This window comes from Natator depressus, chromosome 1, assembly GCF_965152275.1.
Source record: "Natator depressus isolate rNatDep1 chromosome 1, rNatDep2.hap1, whole genome shotgun sequence".
NCBI classification, from domain to species: domain Eukaryota; kingdom Metazoa; phylum Chordata; order Testudines; family Cheloniidae; genus Natator; species Natator depressus.
Window position 1 is genome coordinate 260977814 of NC_134234.1, and position 13930 is coordinate 260991743.

General features: G+C 42.2%; 3 protein-coding genes and 1 pseudogene across 3 annotated transcripts; 3 read left to right on the forward strand and 1 right to left on the reverse strand.

Moving 5' to 3' along the window:
• The first annotated feature begins 1345 nt into the window (after positions 1-1345).
• On the forward strand, positions 1346-1935 carry LOC141986207 (histone H1.10-like; annotated as a pseudogene).
• Positions 1936-2783: 848 nt separating this feature from the next.
• Positions 2784-3280, reverse strand: LOC141986215 (histone H2A.J). The gene has a single exon (XM_074950483.1). The coding sequence runs from the start codon at positions 3211-3213 to the stop codon at positions 2824-2826; it is 390 nt and encodes a 129-aa protein (XP_074806584.1). The 5' UTR covers positions 3214-3280; the 3' UTR covers positions 2784-2823.
• Positions 3281-10211: 6931 nt separating this feature from the next.
• Positions 10212-10592, forward strand: LOC141986221 (histone H2B 8). The gene has a single exon (XM_074950498.1). It carries the CDS (start codon positions 10212-10214, stop codon positions 10590-10592), a length of 381 nt encoding a protein of 126 aa, XP_074806599.1.
• A 1152-nt stretch (positions 10593-11744) lies between these two features.
• LOC141980504 (histone H3) lies at positions 11745-13914 on the forward strand. The gene is made up of 2 exons (XM_074941779.1): positions 11745-11788; positions 12794-13914. The coding sequence occupies exon 2, from the start codon at positions 12811-12813 to the stop codon at positions 13219-13221; it is 411 nt and encodes a 136-aa protein (XP_074797880.1). The 5' UTR covers positions 11745-11788; positions 12794-12810; the 3' UTR covers positions 13222-13914.
• Positions 13915-13930: the final 16 nt, after the last annotated feature.

Sequence of the window (13930 nt, forward strand, 5' to 3'; positions counted from 1 at the left end):
TTATCATGGTTTATCATCTTCAATAGCAAATCAGATTCTTCCCTGTTGTTTAGGACCTGACTGTGGCCTAGTTTTTACCAGGTTACAACCAAGATCATCATCAGCAATCTCTAGCTACTGTTGTGGAATGGACAGAGTATACAGTTTACTCACTTTTATTGTTATGGATAATTCAGATGTATAATTCAGATCTTTTTGTGAACCTTTAATTGATTAGTTATAACTAGAGCTTATGAGTTCATTTTTGAACTGATGTAAGTCTCTCATTACCTTTTCAAAAAAACCCCAAAACACTGAATCATGTTCTATTAGTGGTAAAAAACAAATAAAAAACAAAAACAAAACAGTCCCTAGGTATAAAGTTTTCATGCAGTTCACAATGCAATACAAATATGAGTAATTCATAGAGCTAACATTAATTGTGTAGTTTACCAAAAGCACTTTTGCATTCTATTAAATGTAAGTGGGAAAAGAAATAATGGATTGAAAGCATTTTGATCTTTAATTAGTGTCCTCTATATAACGTCAGGTTTTTACAGCAACAATTTCTGACTAGCAAAATGTTGTCATAAATAATGGTGTAAAAAACCCTAATCTTTCTTGCTTTTGAGAATACATACAAAATATTACTCTAACAACTACTTTGCTTTTTTGCATTTAATAAACAAGGTATGCATTGGAATTTAATTAATTCAAATAACAATAAAATGTCTTTAAAACTTAAAAATAACTTTTTATGTTGTATTGGAATATCTATAAATGTACACTATGACAATTACATATATAGATTTACTGTGTTTAGGAGGTAAAATACTTGGTTAAGGGAACCAATTCTTCTCTCATATTCAAAATTCAGAGGAAGTCGGTCCCCTCTCTTCAAAATCAATTTGAACTGAAAAAAAATTGAAATCATTACCTTTCTACCCTGATTTGGAGGAAACCCTTTAAAGACGGATTCCCTTGTCGTTGTAATTTTATTTCCAAGGGTACAGTTTTAATTTATCGGTTCTTCTTTACCTCGTCATTAGTTTATCCAATGGGAAGCCCTACTGAATAAAAATACCCTGCTTCCCCTTCACCCAGTTGTAAAATCAAATGACTCGGTGGCAGTTATTGTGAAAAAGAAAACTTTTTTGTTTAACTCGGGGCGGGGGGGGGGGGGGGGAACACCACCAACAAAAAACCCACAAACCGAAACCCTGAGCGGGCAGAAAAGTCCTTCCCAGTCGGGCTCCTTAATGCACCAATCACAGAATACCTCTGGTGTATGACCAACAGGCGCCAGCTGTGCTCTCTCCCCGCCCCCCGCCTTAAATGAGTTACACAAAAATTCTGTTAGTACAGTATGTCGGAAACAGCGCTTCTTGCTGCTCCGGCTGTGTCTGATCTTTGAGCTGAAGCCTTCGCTGAAAAGCTGAAGAAGGCGGCAGGAGGCTTCAAAACCCGTAAGTCCTCGGGTCCCAGCTGATCACCAAGGCAGTGTCTGCTTCTAAGGAGCGCAAAGGGCTCTCTTTGGCTGCTCTTAGCTGGCGCGCCAGAGGGTACGATGTGGAGAAAAGCAACAGTGGCATCAAGTGTCTGGTGACCGGGGGCATCTTGGTTCAGACCAAAGCACCCGGGCCTCATTTCTTCAAAATCAGCAGGAAGTCGGGAGAGAACAAGGAAAGTATGCCGGTTAGGAGGAGTGGAGGGGACAAAAACAAACACACAACCAACCCCAAAACAAACAACGGCAGAGCCTACGAAACCAGCTGTGAAGCTGCCCAAGTCTGAGATCGCGAAAAGGAACCAGAAAAAATGCCAAGAAAGCAGCCAAGAGCCCGGAAAGGGTTAAAAACGACCCAGGCCAAGAAGTCAAAGCGTTGAAGCCCAAGGCTGCCAATCGGAAGCTAAGGAAAGATGAAGGCAAAGAAGGCGGCGCCCAGGAAAAAGTGAAATGAAAGAAGGTTCTTGTCATCAAAGAAACCAAACACCATCCATTCCTGCCCCAAAATTGCTGACGAGGTTCGTTTATTAATAACCTCACGGTACTTTTCATGGAAGGGAGAAATTCCCTTTTCGATCTTGCCCCTTAAAATCACAGGAAAGGGACCAATAAATCATACTTTGGTGGGCTCATTGGGAGTGAACGTGAAGCAGCACCCAGGAAAGGGGGTTTATTTGTGTCATTCGCGCCCTAGAGCGGACGCCCTTGCTAGAAAGCAAATAAATGGGAACACTTTTACAAATCGATTGTAAAACTTTCGTTTTCTTGTGGTTCGTTGTACTAAGAAAATTCAATACTAGGACTGGAGTCAAGCGTCCCCTCTATAAATTGTTAGGGGAGTGAGCGACTGTAACCACGCTTCTTGTGAGAGGGAAGAGAGAAGTTAGTGTGCGCCTGAGAGAATGTAGCTTCTGCCACCAGGTGGGGGTAAGGAGAAATTTGGCAATCACCTATAGACAAGAATCCCTTTTCTAGTCTACTGGTGAGAACAGGGTTAAGTTTGAAAAGCCTGCTCCGCTGTGCAAGGATTGGCTCGTAACAATCCGCACAGCTTGATCTTTTAAGGGGAAAAAGGCATTATATGAACGCTGCTTTACCACCCTGGTGAGGAAATAATGTAGAGAAGATTGTACCTAACACCAGATGGCAAACCGAAGTGCTGCTGGTTAATATTTCACAAGAACAGTAAAAGCATAGTTATTTTCTATTAACGTATTGTTTACTACTATAAGTGAGCGATAACAGTTCTTTTTTGATTTTTGTGGGTGGCTCTAAAAAGAGCCTTTGGATTGGTGTGTTTTTTGGAGTAAAGATTCCAGTTTCTTGTTCGTCGGGTTTCACTTGCTCTTAGCCTTGTGACTCTCGGTTTTTTTGGGCAGCAGCACGGCCTGGATATTGGGCAGGACACCCCCTTGAGCGATGGTAACTTTCCCCAGGAGCTTGTTAAGCTCCTCATCGTTTCGGATGGCGAGCTGCAGGTGACGGGGGATGATCCTGGTTTTCTTATTATCCCGCGCCGCGTTGCCAGCCAGCTCCAGAATCTCAGCGGTCAGATACTCCAACACCGCAGCCATATAGACTGGGGCGCCAGCGCCCACCCGCTCTGCGTAATTACCTTTGCGGAGCAGCCGGTGCACACGGCCCACCGGGAACTGTAGACCAGCCCGGGAGGAGCGAGATTTCGCCTTAGCCCGCACCTTACCTCCTTGCTTTCCTCGGCCTGACATGACTGGTGTTCACGTCCAACACCGCTCACGCTAACAAAAGTAAAATAGAGATAAGAATGATCTCACCACAGCCCACCCTACCCTTATATCCTTTCTATTTGAAGAGGTAAACGCTTTTTGATAGGCTGAAATGGCCTTAATATCTAAACAGCCAATGGTGACACGGATCTAACTCTGGCCAATAGTGGGATTCGACGTAGTGGTGCAGAAGTCTCTTGCGCGTCCACCCAATAGTAAATCATCAAGGAGAGTCGTTATTTGCATAAGGAATACTGCAGTAGCGGAGGCAGTTCTTGTGTATTCAGGCTGAATAGCAGTAGGTGTGTGAGTGAGGGAAGCACGCAGAATAGCAGTTGTTAAAAATGGCTGAACCAGCAAAATCTGCTCCCGCTTCTAAGAAAGGATCTAAGAAAGCTGTAACTAAGGTCCAAAAGAAAAAAAAAAGGGGGGGGGGATAAGAAACGTAGGAAGAGCAGGAAAGAAAATTATTCCATCTATGACAGGTTTCAGAGTAGCAGCCGCGTTAGTCTATATTCGCAAAAGAAAAAGCAGTACTTGTAGACCTTAGAGACTAAGAAATTTATTTGAGCATAAGCTTTCGTCAGCTGCAGCTCACTTGATGGGATGCATTCAGTGGAAAATACAGTGAGGAGATTTATATACAGAGAGAACATGAAACAATGGGTGTTATCATACACACTGTAAGGAGAGTGATCACTTAAGATAAGCTAATACCAGCAGGAGAGTGGGGGCAGGGGCGGGAAGAAAACCTTTTGTAGTGATAATCAAGGTGGACCGTTTCTAGCAGTTGACAAGGACGTCTGAGGAACCCGGGGGGGACAAACATGGGAAAATAGTTTTACTTTGTGTAGGTTTCAGAGTAACAGCCGTGTTAGTCTGTATTCGCAAAAAGAAAAGGAGTACTTGTGGCACCTTAGAGACTAACCAATTTATCTGAGCATAAGCTTTCGTGAGCTACAGCTCACTTCATCCCACTTCATCCGATGAAGTGAGCTGTAGCTCACGAAAGCTTATGCTCAAATAAATTGGTTAGTCTCTAAGGGCCACAAGTACTCCTTTTCTTTTTACTTTGTGTAATGACCCATCCACTCCCAGTCTCTATTCAAGCCTAAGTTAATTGTATCCAGTTTGCAAATTAATTCAAATTCAGCAGTCTCTCATTGGAGTCTGTTTTTGAAGTCTTTTTGTTGTAATATTGCGACCTTTAGGTCTGTAATCGAGTGACCAGAGAGATTGACGTTTTCTCCGACTGGTTTATGAATGTTATAATTCTTGACATCTGATTTGTGTCCATTTATTCTTTTATGTAGAGACTGTCCAGTTTGACCAATGTACATGGCAGAGGGGCATTGCTGGCACATGATGGCATATATCACATTGGTAGATGTGCAGGTGAACGAGCCTCTAATAGTGTGGCCGATGTGGTTAGGTCCTATGATGGTGTCCCCTGAATAGATATGTGGACATAGTTGGCAACGGGCTTTGTTGCAAGGATAGGTTCCTGGGTTAGTGGTTCTGTTGTGTGGTATGTGGTTGCTGGATTCTTACAACTACAATACCCACCTGCTGAAGTGAAGAAACAGACTGACAGAGCCAGAAGAGTACCCAGAAGTCACCTACTACAGGACAGGCCCAACAAAGAAAATAACAGAACGCCACTAGCCATCACCTTTAGCCCCCAACTAAAACCTCTCCAATGCATCATCAAGGATCTACAACCTGTCTTGCAAAATTTCCAGCCTGCAAGACGTCTGCTGCTGCCTCTGAGGGAACTAGCCAGACAGACTGTGATCAAGGACACCAATCTTTCTCCACCTGGAGGATTTTTTACTGCAGAAAGTGTTCCGAACTACCCACCTTGCAGTAAAAGAGCTATAATACTGGACTTTAAATCACTTATTTGCATATATTGTAAGTTATAAATCAAGTAACAAATGATTGGAACCAAATTAAGCTTTTGTGTGTTCTCCTGAGCCCTTACATCAGGGGTTGGCAAACTTTTTGGCCTGAGGGCCACATCGGGGTTCCGAAAGTGTATGGAGGGCCGGGTTGGGAAGGCTGTGCCTTCCCAAAAAGCCTGGCCCCTGCCCCCTATCTGCCCCCTCCCACTTCTTGCCCCCTGACTGCCCCCCTCAGAACTCCAGACCCATCCAACCCCCCATGCTCCTTGTCCCCTGAATGACCCCCTCTCGGGAGCCCCACCCCTAACCACCCCACGGGACCCCACCCCCATCCAACCCCTCTGTTCCCCTTCCCCTGACCGTCCCCCCAACCCCCCCCCCCCCCATCCAACTGCCCCCTGTCCCCTGACCGCCCCAGGAATCCCATGCCCCTTATCCAACCGCCCCACTCCCCGCCCCCTTACCATGCCTCTCAGAGTTGCAGGAGTGGCAGCCACGCTGCCTGGCTGGAGCCAGCCATGTCACTGCACTGCCCGGCAGGAGCTCGCAGCCCCGCCACCCAGGGTGCTGGCAGCAGGCAAGCTGAGGCTGCAGGGGAGGGGGGGGCAGCAGGGGAGGGGCTGGGAGCTCAAGGGCCCGGTAGGACCAAACGGGATGCAAACCAAAATATATCGGTCTCCCTTTCGCCCTCCTCCTTTCCCACAATAAATGTTTCAGGCCTTCTACAGACAACAGACTCCTCTACTGCACAAACTTGATTTATTCCATGAGCATAGACCATCCTGGGACTGAAAGAGGCAGTTTTTCTGTTTAAAAAATAGTATGTGGTTATAACATGAAAAACCACAGATTTTGTGGGTTCATACAATTGACTACCCTTAAGCCTGCTGTTGTATATTAGTTTTCTCTGCATTGTGTTAATATGGCTCTAATCTTGCTTTACAGGTGAAGGAATGTAAGAACTAGTTATAAATTCTGTGGAACAGGCAAAATTACTGATAATACTTTTTAATGATTTGCAAGTGTGATGCTCAACTTTAAGCAGAAAGTCCCTGAAATCCCACATTTGAAAAAGTTATCTGTGGACATTAAAGTCATGTTGTTCCCCATGCTGTTCCTACTCAAATAAAAATAATGTATATTAATGAATAGTTTAGGATGATCCACATATACTGAATTATAATATTAAAATACAAAGAAAATTGCTGAATGGTAAAAAAATAAGGGTTACATTTTGTTAGTTTAAGGCTGAGTAATGTTGATGTTATGCTAATGATTTATAATAATATAGAATGTGAAGTGAAAATCAAATGATAAAAATCGGGATAAATGTATAAATGGGTCTGAGTATTGTTACATAACATTAGTTGGAGGAAAGCTAATGAATATGTCATATGGAAAGATATAAAAAACTGAATGAACAAGTGCCCATATCAGAGAATACTCAATTAAATACCCATCATGAAAAGGAGAAGAGCTTCCTGGTATCCAGGAACTCAATAACTTTGGCCCATAATTGTTCCATATTATCTGTTTATTACTGTGACACCATATGGAATATGGGGGACACTTAAGGATATTATGAATATCAATATTGTAAAATTGTAATGAGTTAGCCAGATAGGCCATGTAAGGTATCTGCAAAAATGTTATAATTTGCCAGATATGATAATCTCATTTATGTGTTTTTATCACCTTTGTATAATGAGTGATAGATATGTATGTATGTGTCTATTTAAAACTTGTGGTATGCTTCTGGGTGACACCCCCAGTAAGTTTGGCATCAGCACTGCCTAGCCTGCTTGATGGCCAATTAAGGACCATCAGCTATACAACTGACCCACTGAGAAAAGGCAGATACACCTTATGACTCAGCAAGGCTTTCAAGCCATGTGCTGGGCAGCTTGTGCTTGAAACAAAGGAAGCACAGGCTTCATGGCAAAAGACTATAAAAGGCAGCTGCATGGTCTTCATTCCTGCTTCTTACCTCTGGAGTAACTTTTTTCTGCAAAGGAAGCGCTGAACAAAGGACTGAATGACCCTTTCAAGCTGTGCATGTATTCCAGAGGGACTTTCAAGCCAGCAAACTCACCAATACTGCTAAGAACCTGATATACGGACTTTGAATCTTTGTTTGTATGTGACTTCTTTACCATTTAACACCTTTCTTCATGTTCTTTCTTTTTTCTTTATAATAAACATTTAATTTTAGACACTAAAGGATTGGCTGGCAGCAAGGTATTTTGGGTAAGATGCAAACCTAGAGTGACCTGGTAATGTGGCTGACCCTTTAGGGTCAGAAGAACATTTTGTGTATGTGAGCAGAGTTATTTTAAAAAATTTCTCATGTGTATTGGACCTAGATGCTGATTGGGAGTCAGAGAACTGGAATACAATAAGAGGGCTGCGATTTCTTTTTTTGCTTCTTGATAACCAGTGTTGGGGATCAGAAGCACAGTTTGTGACTGGTTGGGGAGCTTAACTTCAGTGTTACTCCCAAGACTGGTGGGTATCTGCTCTCCCTTTTGCAGCCTGCCCTTACCTTGGCATTTCCAGTGTGGGTTGCCCCAGGCACTGCTGGGTCACAGTTACTAAGTGTCATAAATATATTATCAAAAATTATAAATAACAATGATTTTGTCTGCAAATTTATTAATAAAGGTGAAAATTAAGTAAGCCTAAATTAGGTGGAATTGTGCCTCAGTTTCCCACCTTTATACAGTGCTTTCATTTAGTTCCACCTTTACTTGTTCTAAATCCTCTCATTGGTAACCTCTTAAAACTGTCCAATATGGTTGAAAGGTGGCAGCATGTTATTTTGTAATAAAGTTGTTGAAAGAAAGAATTAAAGGAGTCTGAAAAACTGTATTTTCTAGGTGACTTGCAATATTCAATACCATCCTTCCTTCCTCCTCACACATCACCCCATCCCTTTAAGGAGCACACTTACAAATTTCCTAATCAAGTCCCCTGTCAGGAGAACTCATACCCCACTATCCAGACAATATTACCATCCTGTGCTTTCTGGGGTCTGAGTGATGACACAGCAGCTTGTATTACAGGAAGACTCATCTATCTTGTGAAAGTTGTTGTTTATCACCCCAGCTTAGCAAACCCTCACACCCAAATTTCATTTTTGCCAATGAAACCCAGGCCTTCTGTCACTAAAACAAACCCAATTCCCCAAAGGCAGATAAGTCTTTTGTTGAAATATTTCTGTCAGCAAAAAGTCAGTGTAGTTACTGCACTATCTATACCAGAAAAAACATTCCCCCAGCTACAGTCCCACTATGCCTCTGCCAGGACAGGGATTGCTCTCAGCACAATTATGAACTTCACTGACCAGGGGTCAGAGTGGTAATAGTTATGGAAGTAAACAATGCCCTGTCTCTAGTGCCAAGCATCACAAAACTCACATCCACTCTGATTTCAACAGTTTCCATCCCACCATCAACCTCAGCCTGGTCCAGTCCACACAAGAGATCCACTTCCTGGACACTATGGTGCTAATAAGCAATGGTCACATAAACACCACCCTATACCGGAAACCTACTGACCGCTATTCCTACCTACATGCCTCCAGCTTTCACCCAGACCACACCACACGATCCATCGTCTACAGCCAAGCTCTATGATACAACCGCATTTTCTCCAACCCCTCAGACAGAGACAAACACCTACAGGATCTCTATCAAACATTCTTACAACTACAATACCCACCTGCTGAAGTGAAGAAACAAATTGACAGAGCCAGAAGAGTGCCCAGAAATCACCTACTACAGGACAGACCCAACAAAGATAGTAACAGAACGCCACTAGCCATCACCTTCAGCCCCCAACTAAAACCTCTCCAACGCATCATCAAGGATCTACAACCTATCCTGAAGGACGACCCATCACTCTCACAAATCTTGGGAGACAGGCCAGTCCTTCCTTACAGACAGCCCCCCAACCTGAAGCAAATACTCACCAGCAACCACACACCACACAACAGATCCACTAACCCAGGAACCTATCCTTGCAACAAAGCCCGTTGCCAACTGTGTCCACATATCTATTCAGGGGACGCCATCATAGGACCTAACCACATCAGCCACACTATCAGAGGCTCGTTCACCTGCACATCTACCAATGTGATATATGCCATCATGTGTCAGCAATGCCCCTCTGCCATGTACATTGGTCAAACTGGACAGTCTCTACATAAAAGAATAAATGGACACAAATCAGATGTCAAGAATTATAACATTCATAAACCAGTCGGAGAACACTTCAATCTCTCTGGTCACTCGATTACTGACCTAAAGGTCGCAATATTACAACAAAAAGACTTCAAAAACAGACTCCAACGAGAGACTGCTGAATTGGAATTAATTTGCAAACTGGATACAACTAACTTAGGCTTGAATAGAGACTGGGCGTGGATGGATCATTACACAAAGTAAAACAATTTCCCCATGTTTATTCCCGCCCCACCAGTGTTCCTCAGAGGTTCCTGTTAACTGCTGGAAATGGTCCACCTTGATTATTACTACAAAAGGTTTTCTCCCCCGCCCCGCTCTCCTGCTGGTAATAGCTCATCTGAAGTGATCACTCTTCTTACAGTGTGTATGATAACACCCATTTTTTCATGTTCTGTGTGCATATAAATCTCCTCACTGTATTTTCCACTGAATGCATCCGATGAAGTGAGCTGTAGCTCATGAAAGCTTATGCTCAAATAAATTTTTTCGTTTCTAAGGTGCCATTAGTACTCCTTTTCTTTTTGCGAATACAGACTAACATGGCTGCTACTCTGAAACCTATAAATCTTTGGGGCCTTAAATGATTTTCAATAGGCTAAAAAGATATGATTGTCTGATCAGCCAATGGTAATGCAGATCTAACTCTGATCAATAGCGAGACAAGACGTGATGGAGTGACTTGTCAAGTCCAATAGGAAAAGAGGAAAGAGAAGTTCCTTATTTGCATGAGGTTATATAAATGAGGGGCAGCAGCGAATTTCACACATACTGCTTTTTGTAAGAACGTGTAAGGTAGAGCTTTAAGGAAGTTACTACATTTAATAGTCCGAAAATGCCTGAACCTGCAAAATCTGCTCCAGCTCCAAAGAAGGGGTCTAAGAAAGCCGTGACTAAGACTCAGAAGAAAGGAGACAAGAAACGTAGAAAGACAAGGAAGGAGAGTTATTCCATTTACGTATATAAAGTGTTGAAGCAAGTTCATCCAGATACTGGTATCTCTTCTAAGGCTATGGGTATCATGAACTCTTTTGTAAATGATATCTTTGAGCGTATCGCTGGGGAAGCGTCCCGCCTGGCACATTACAACAAGCGCTCGACTATAACTTCCCGGGAGATCCAGACCGCTGTGCGCTTGTTGCTGCCCGGCGAGCTGGCCAAACATGCTGTGTCTGAAGGAACCAAGGCTGTTACCAAATACACCAGCTCCAAGTAAACAGCTGGGTAACTAAATCTAGAACCCAAAGGCTCTTTTAAGAGCCAACCACCTTTTCATTCAAAGGGCATAGCATCACTGACAAGTATCATTGTGCTTTTCAAATTGCATCATGTCTAGTGAAGAGAAAATATCAGGCAGGCATTAAGTTTTACATAACTATTTCTAAGTAATTTATCAGCAAACTTTCTTCCCAAACCTTATGCAGAAAAGGAGCCTGGATTCTCTTTACTAACTATAGTAAACAAGCATTTGCATTTGCTACAGTCTAGGTGAAAGGATTCTTGTCTCTTCTGTAAAAGTGATTAAAGCCCCCCATTACTACAGTAGCATTATTATTCAAAGGTATTTAGACCACATCTTAGCAATACATTAGGTTCGTTATGTATAAAATTGATTTTTAATTTTCTGGGATCTCACTGGTTTTCAAACTAATCATTTTTGTCACTCTCCCCTAATCTCTCATTCCTCCCTTCCATCTCCCCATCCCTGAAAACTTTTTAGCCCTTGAATTAAACCAATTGTCAATTTCTTACATCAAGACATTAAAAACAAAGTTTTCCTTTTATTTTCAAGCTCTTTCCCCCTACTTAGCCGTAAACCCCTTAAACCTTCATTTGGCCAGTGTCTAGATTTATAGAATTACAGACAGGTTAGCTATTCTGAAGAAGTTTGTTGAAACCGAATTTTAAACAAAACACACATAGGAACAAGGATCAGATCTGATTACAGAGTCATAGCAACACAGTTATTATTCTATTACTTTATACTATAGAACTATATACTATAGGTAGTAATCCTCTAGGATTTCACTTGGATCCATTCTCACCTGTTTAGCTGGAGGGGTACAGAAAGTTTGGTTATGGTATATTATCTAAAATGGTCAGTTCCACTGCCTTTTTACTTTCATGGCTGAGAAGCTAGTAGACATTTTGTAGTCTTGAAAAAGCTACAGTACAAACTAAAGAGGAAAATGAAGTTTCAGTTAATTAGCAGGAGTTGGAGCTGGCCCTTTAAATACCCTGGATGAGCTTTAACCTCCAAACCCATAAAGAGTTGGGCTCGATATTTCAGGACATTAACCAAGCTCGTGGCTGTCAAAGTCTTTCTTTTCCTGGTCTAAGCGCAAATAACGCTATCGAGGATCATCCTCATAGATGAGACAAGAGATACATTTCACCCCGACAGCAAACGAGGTAATAGAAGGTCGGTAGTACCTAAATATTATCTCGAGGCATGTTTCTGTGATACTTAAGTCCACTTTTACTATGATAATTTTCTCCTTTACCATATTCAAACATTTTATTAGACATCTTCAGTAATAATAAAATGACTATGGACTGCTGGCTTGAATAGCGCGCCTACGATATATTCGAGCTGCTTGAAAACTGAGTTGAGATTTTTTGGGGGGAGAGGAACGGGTGAAAGTTTATTTAATGATACTCCTACTCCTTAAAGCCAGATATTGAACATACATAGCCTGTTTTTTTGGGGGCTGATTCTTTGGAGACAAGTTATTTCCTTATAAAACTAAATAATAACTTGATCTCAGTATGTAGATATTGCGCTTGGTTATTATAAAACTTCTCTTTTCACAATCACAACTGAGGTTATAAAGCAGGACATAAGCAGCATAAACATATCCTTTATGAGGTGCCGGTGGCCCTCTGTCTGAAAGGAAGAAAAATATAAGGCATTTATATCGCTTTAAAAGCAGCAAATTAAAACACAAAAAAGAACCAGAACAAAGAGATTTTTATGCGTTCGACGAATCACGTGATTTAAATGTTCTCCCCTGTCTCCGGGAGTGGTGCTGCTCGTGCTAAGTTTTCTTATTTTGAAGAAAGGAAGCGGCAATAAAGTTCAGAGATACAGATTCGATCACTTTGAAAATGATATAGTCAGATCCCCGAGCCACACACACAAAAAAACAAAAACCCCGGTGTGGCAGATGTGTGATAGCGAGCTAGGAAACTGGTCACTAGGTCAATGATCAGTTGAAAGTTAGTTTGAAAAGCAAGAAACAGAGGGGGAGTTCACTATGAACAAGGCGGTCTTTTCAAATTTTCATATTGTCCAATGACATTTGGCTTCTTCAAAACAGCCAATCAGAAAAGAGAATTTAGTTATAAATACCGCCCGAGACGTACAGCTCTTATTCATTTCAATCCATTCTTTCTGTCTCAACGTCTTTTTCACAGGGACTAGGTGCGTTAATATGGCCAGGACCAAGCAGACAGCTCGTAAATCTACTGGTGGCAAAGCCCCCCGTAAGCAGCTGGCCACTAAAGCTGCTCGGAAGAGCGCGCCTGCAACTGGGGGAGTGAAGAAACCCCATCGTTACCGACCCGGCACTGTTGCCCTGCGGGAGATCCGCCGCTACCAGAAATCTACCGAGCTGCTCATCCGCAAGCTGCCCTTCCAGCGCCTGGTGCGTGAAATCGCCCAGGACTTCAAGACCGACTTGCGCTTCCAGAGCTCGGCCGTTATGGCCTTGCAGGAGGCCAGCGAAGCCTACTTGGTGGGGCTCTTTGAAGATACTAACTTGTGTGCTATTCACGCCAAGAGAGTCACCATCATGCCCAAGGACATCCAGTTAGCCCGGCGTATCCGTGGTGAGAGGGCTTAAAGGCTGCCCATCATCTTCTAATAACGAAAACTATTCTAAACGACCCAAAGGCTCTTTTAAGAGCCACTACATTCACACTGAAAGGAGCTTTAACATGTTCATACGGTCCGTTTCTGCTCAGTACGGAACCTGTCTTAACGCTTTTTTCCAGTGAAAAGTGCGGACGATATATAAACACATTTTATTAAAAGCAGGAGGTAGTTTACTAATCCTCTAACGTTCATTCTCCAGCTATCTATCTTTTATGATTAATCTTAAATTTATAATTCATTACCATCAACACGCCTAAACACAAGTAATTTGCTATTTAAGCTAGCTATTTGTTTTGCTCATTTTAAAAGTTTCATAATTCCATTGCAAATTTAAATGTACAAGTCTGCAGATAAAACTAAAAGGTTACATCAGTGCCCCAAAGCAGTGCTATTATAAATTGAAGTTGATCGGCACTGCTTCGTGCTGTTAATTGCCCCCAATGAAAGAGCGTGTTTATTGTATTTTTATTTTTTAAGGAAGTAATGCATTACTGCAAATGGGCGTCGGGGCTTCTGTTTTGAATTACATTTGTGGAAGTTCAAAATGAAGTCAAGTTTGAAGCTTTATAAGAGAAATATTTCACAGCAAGTAAGTCCGCACCCTCCAAAAAGTCTTGTGTTCAAGCTATAAAAGCATAAAGCTCCTTTCAGTGTAACTGTAGTAGCTTTTGGAAGAG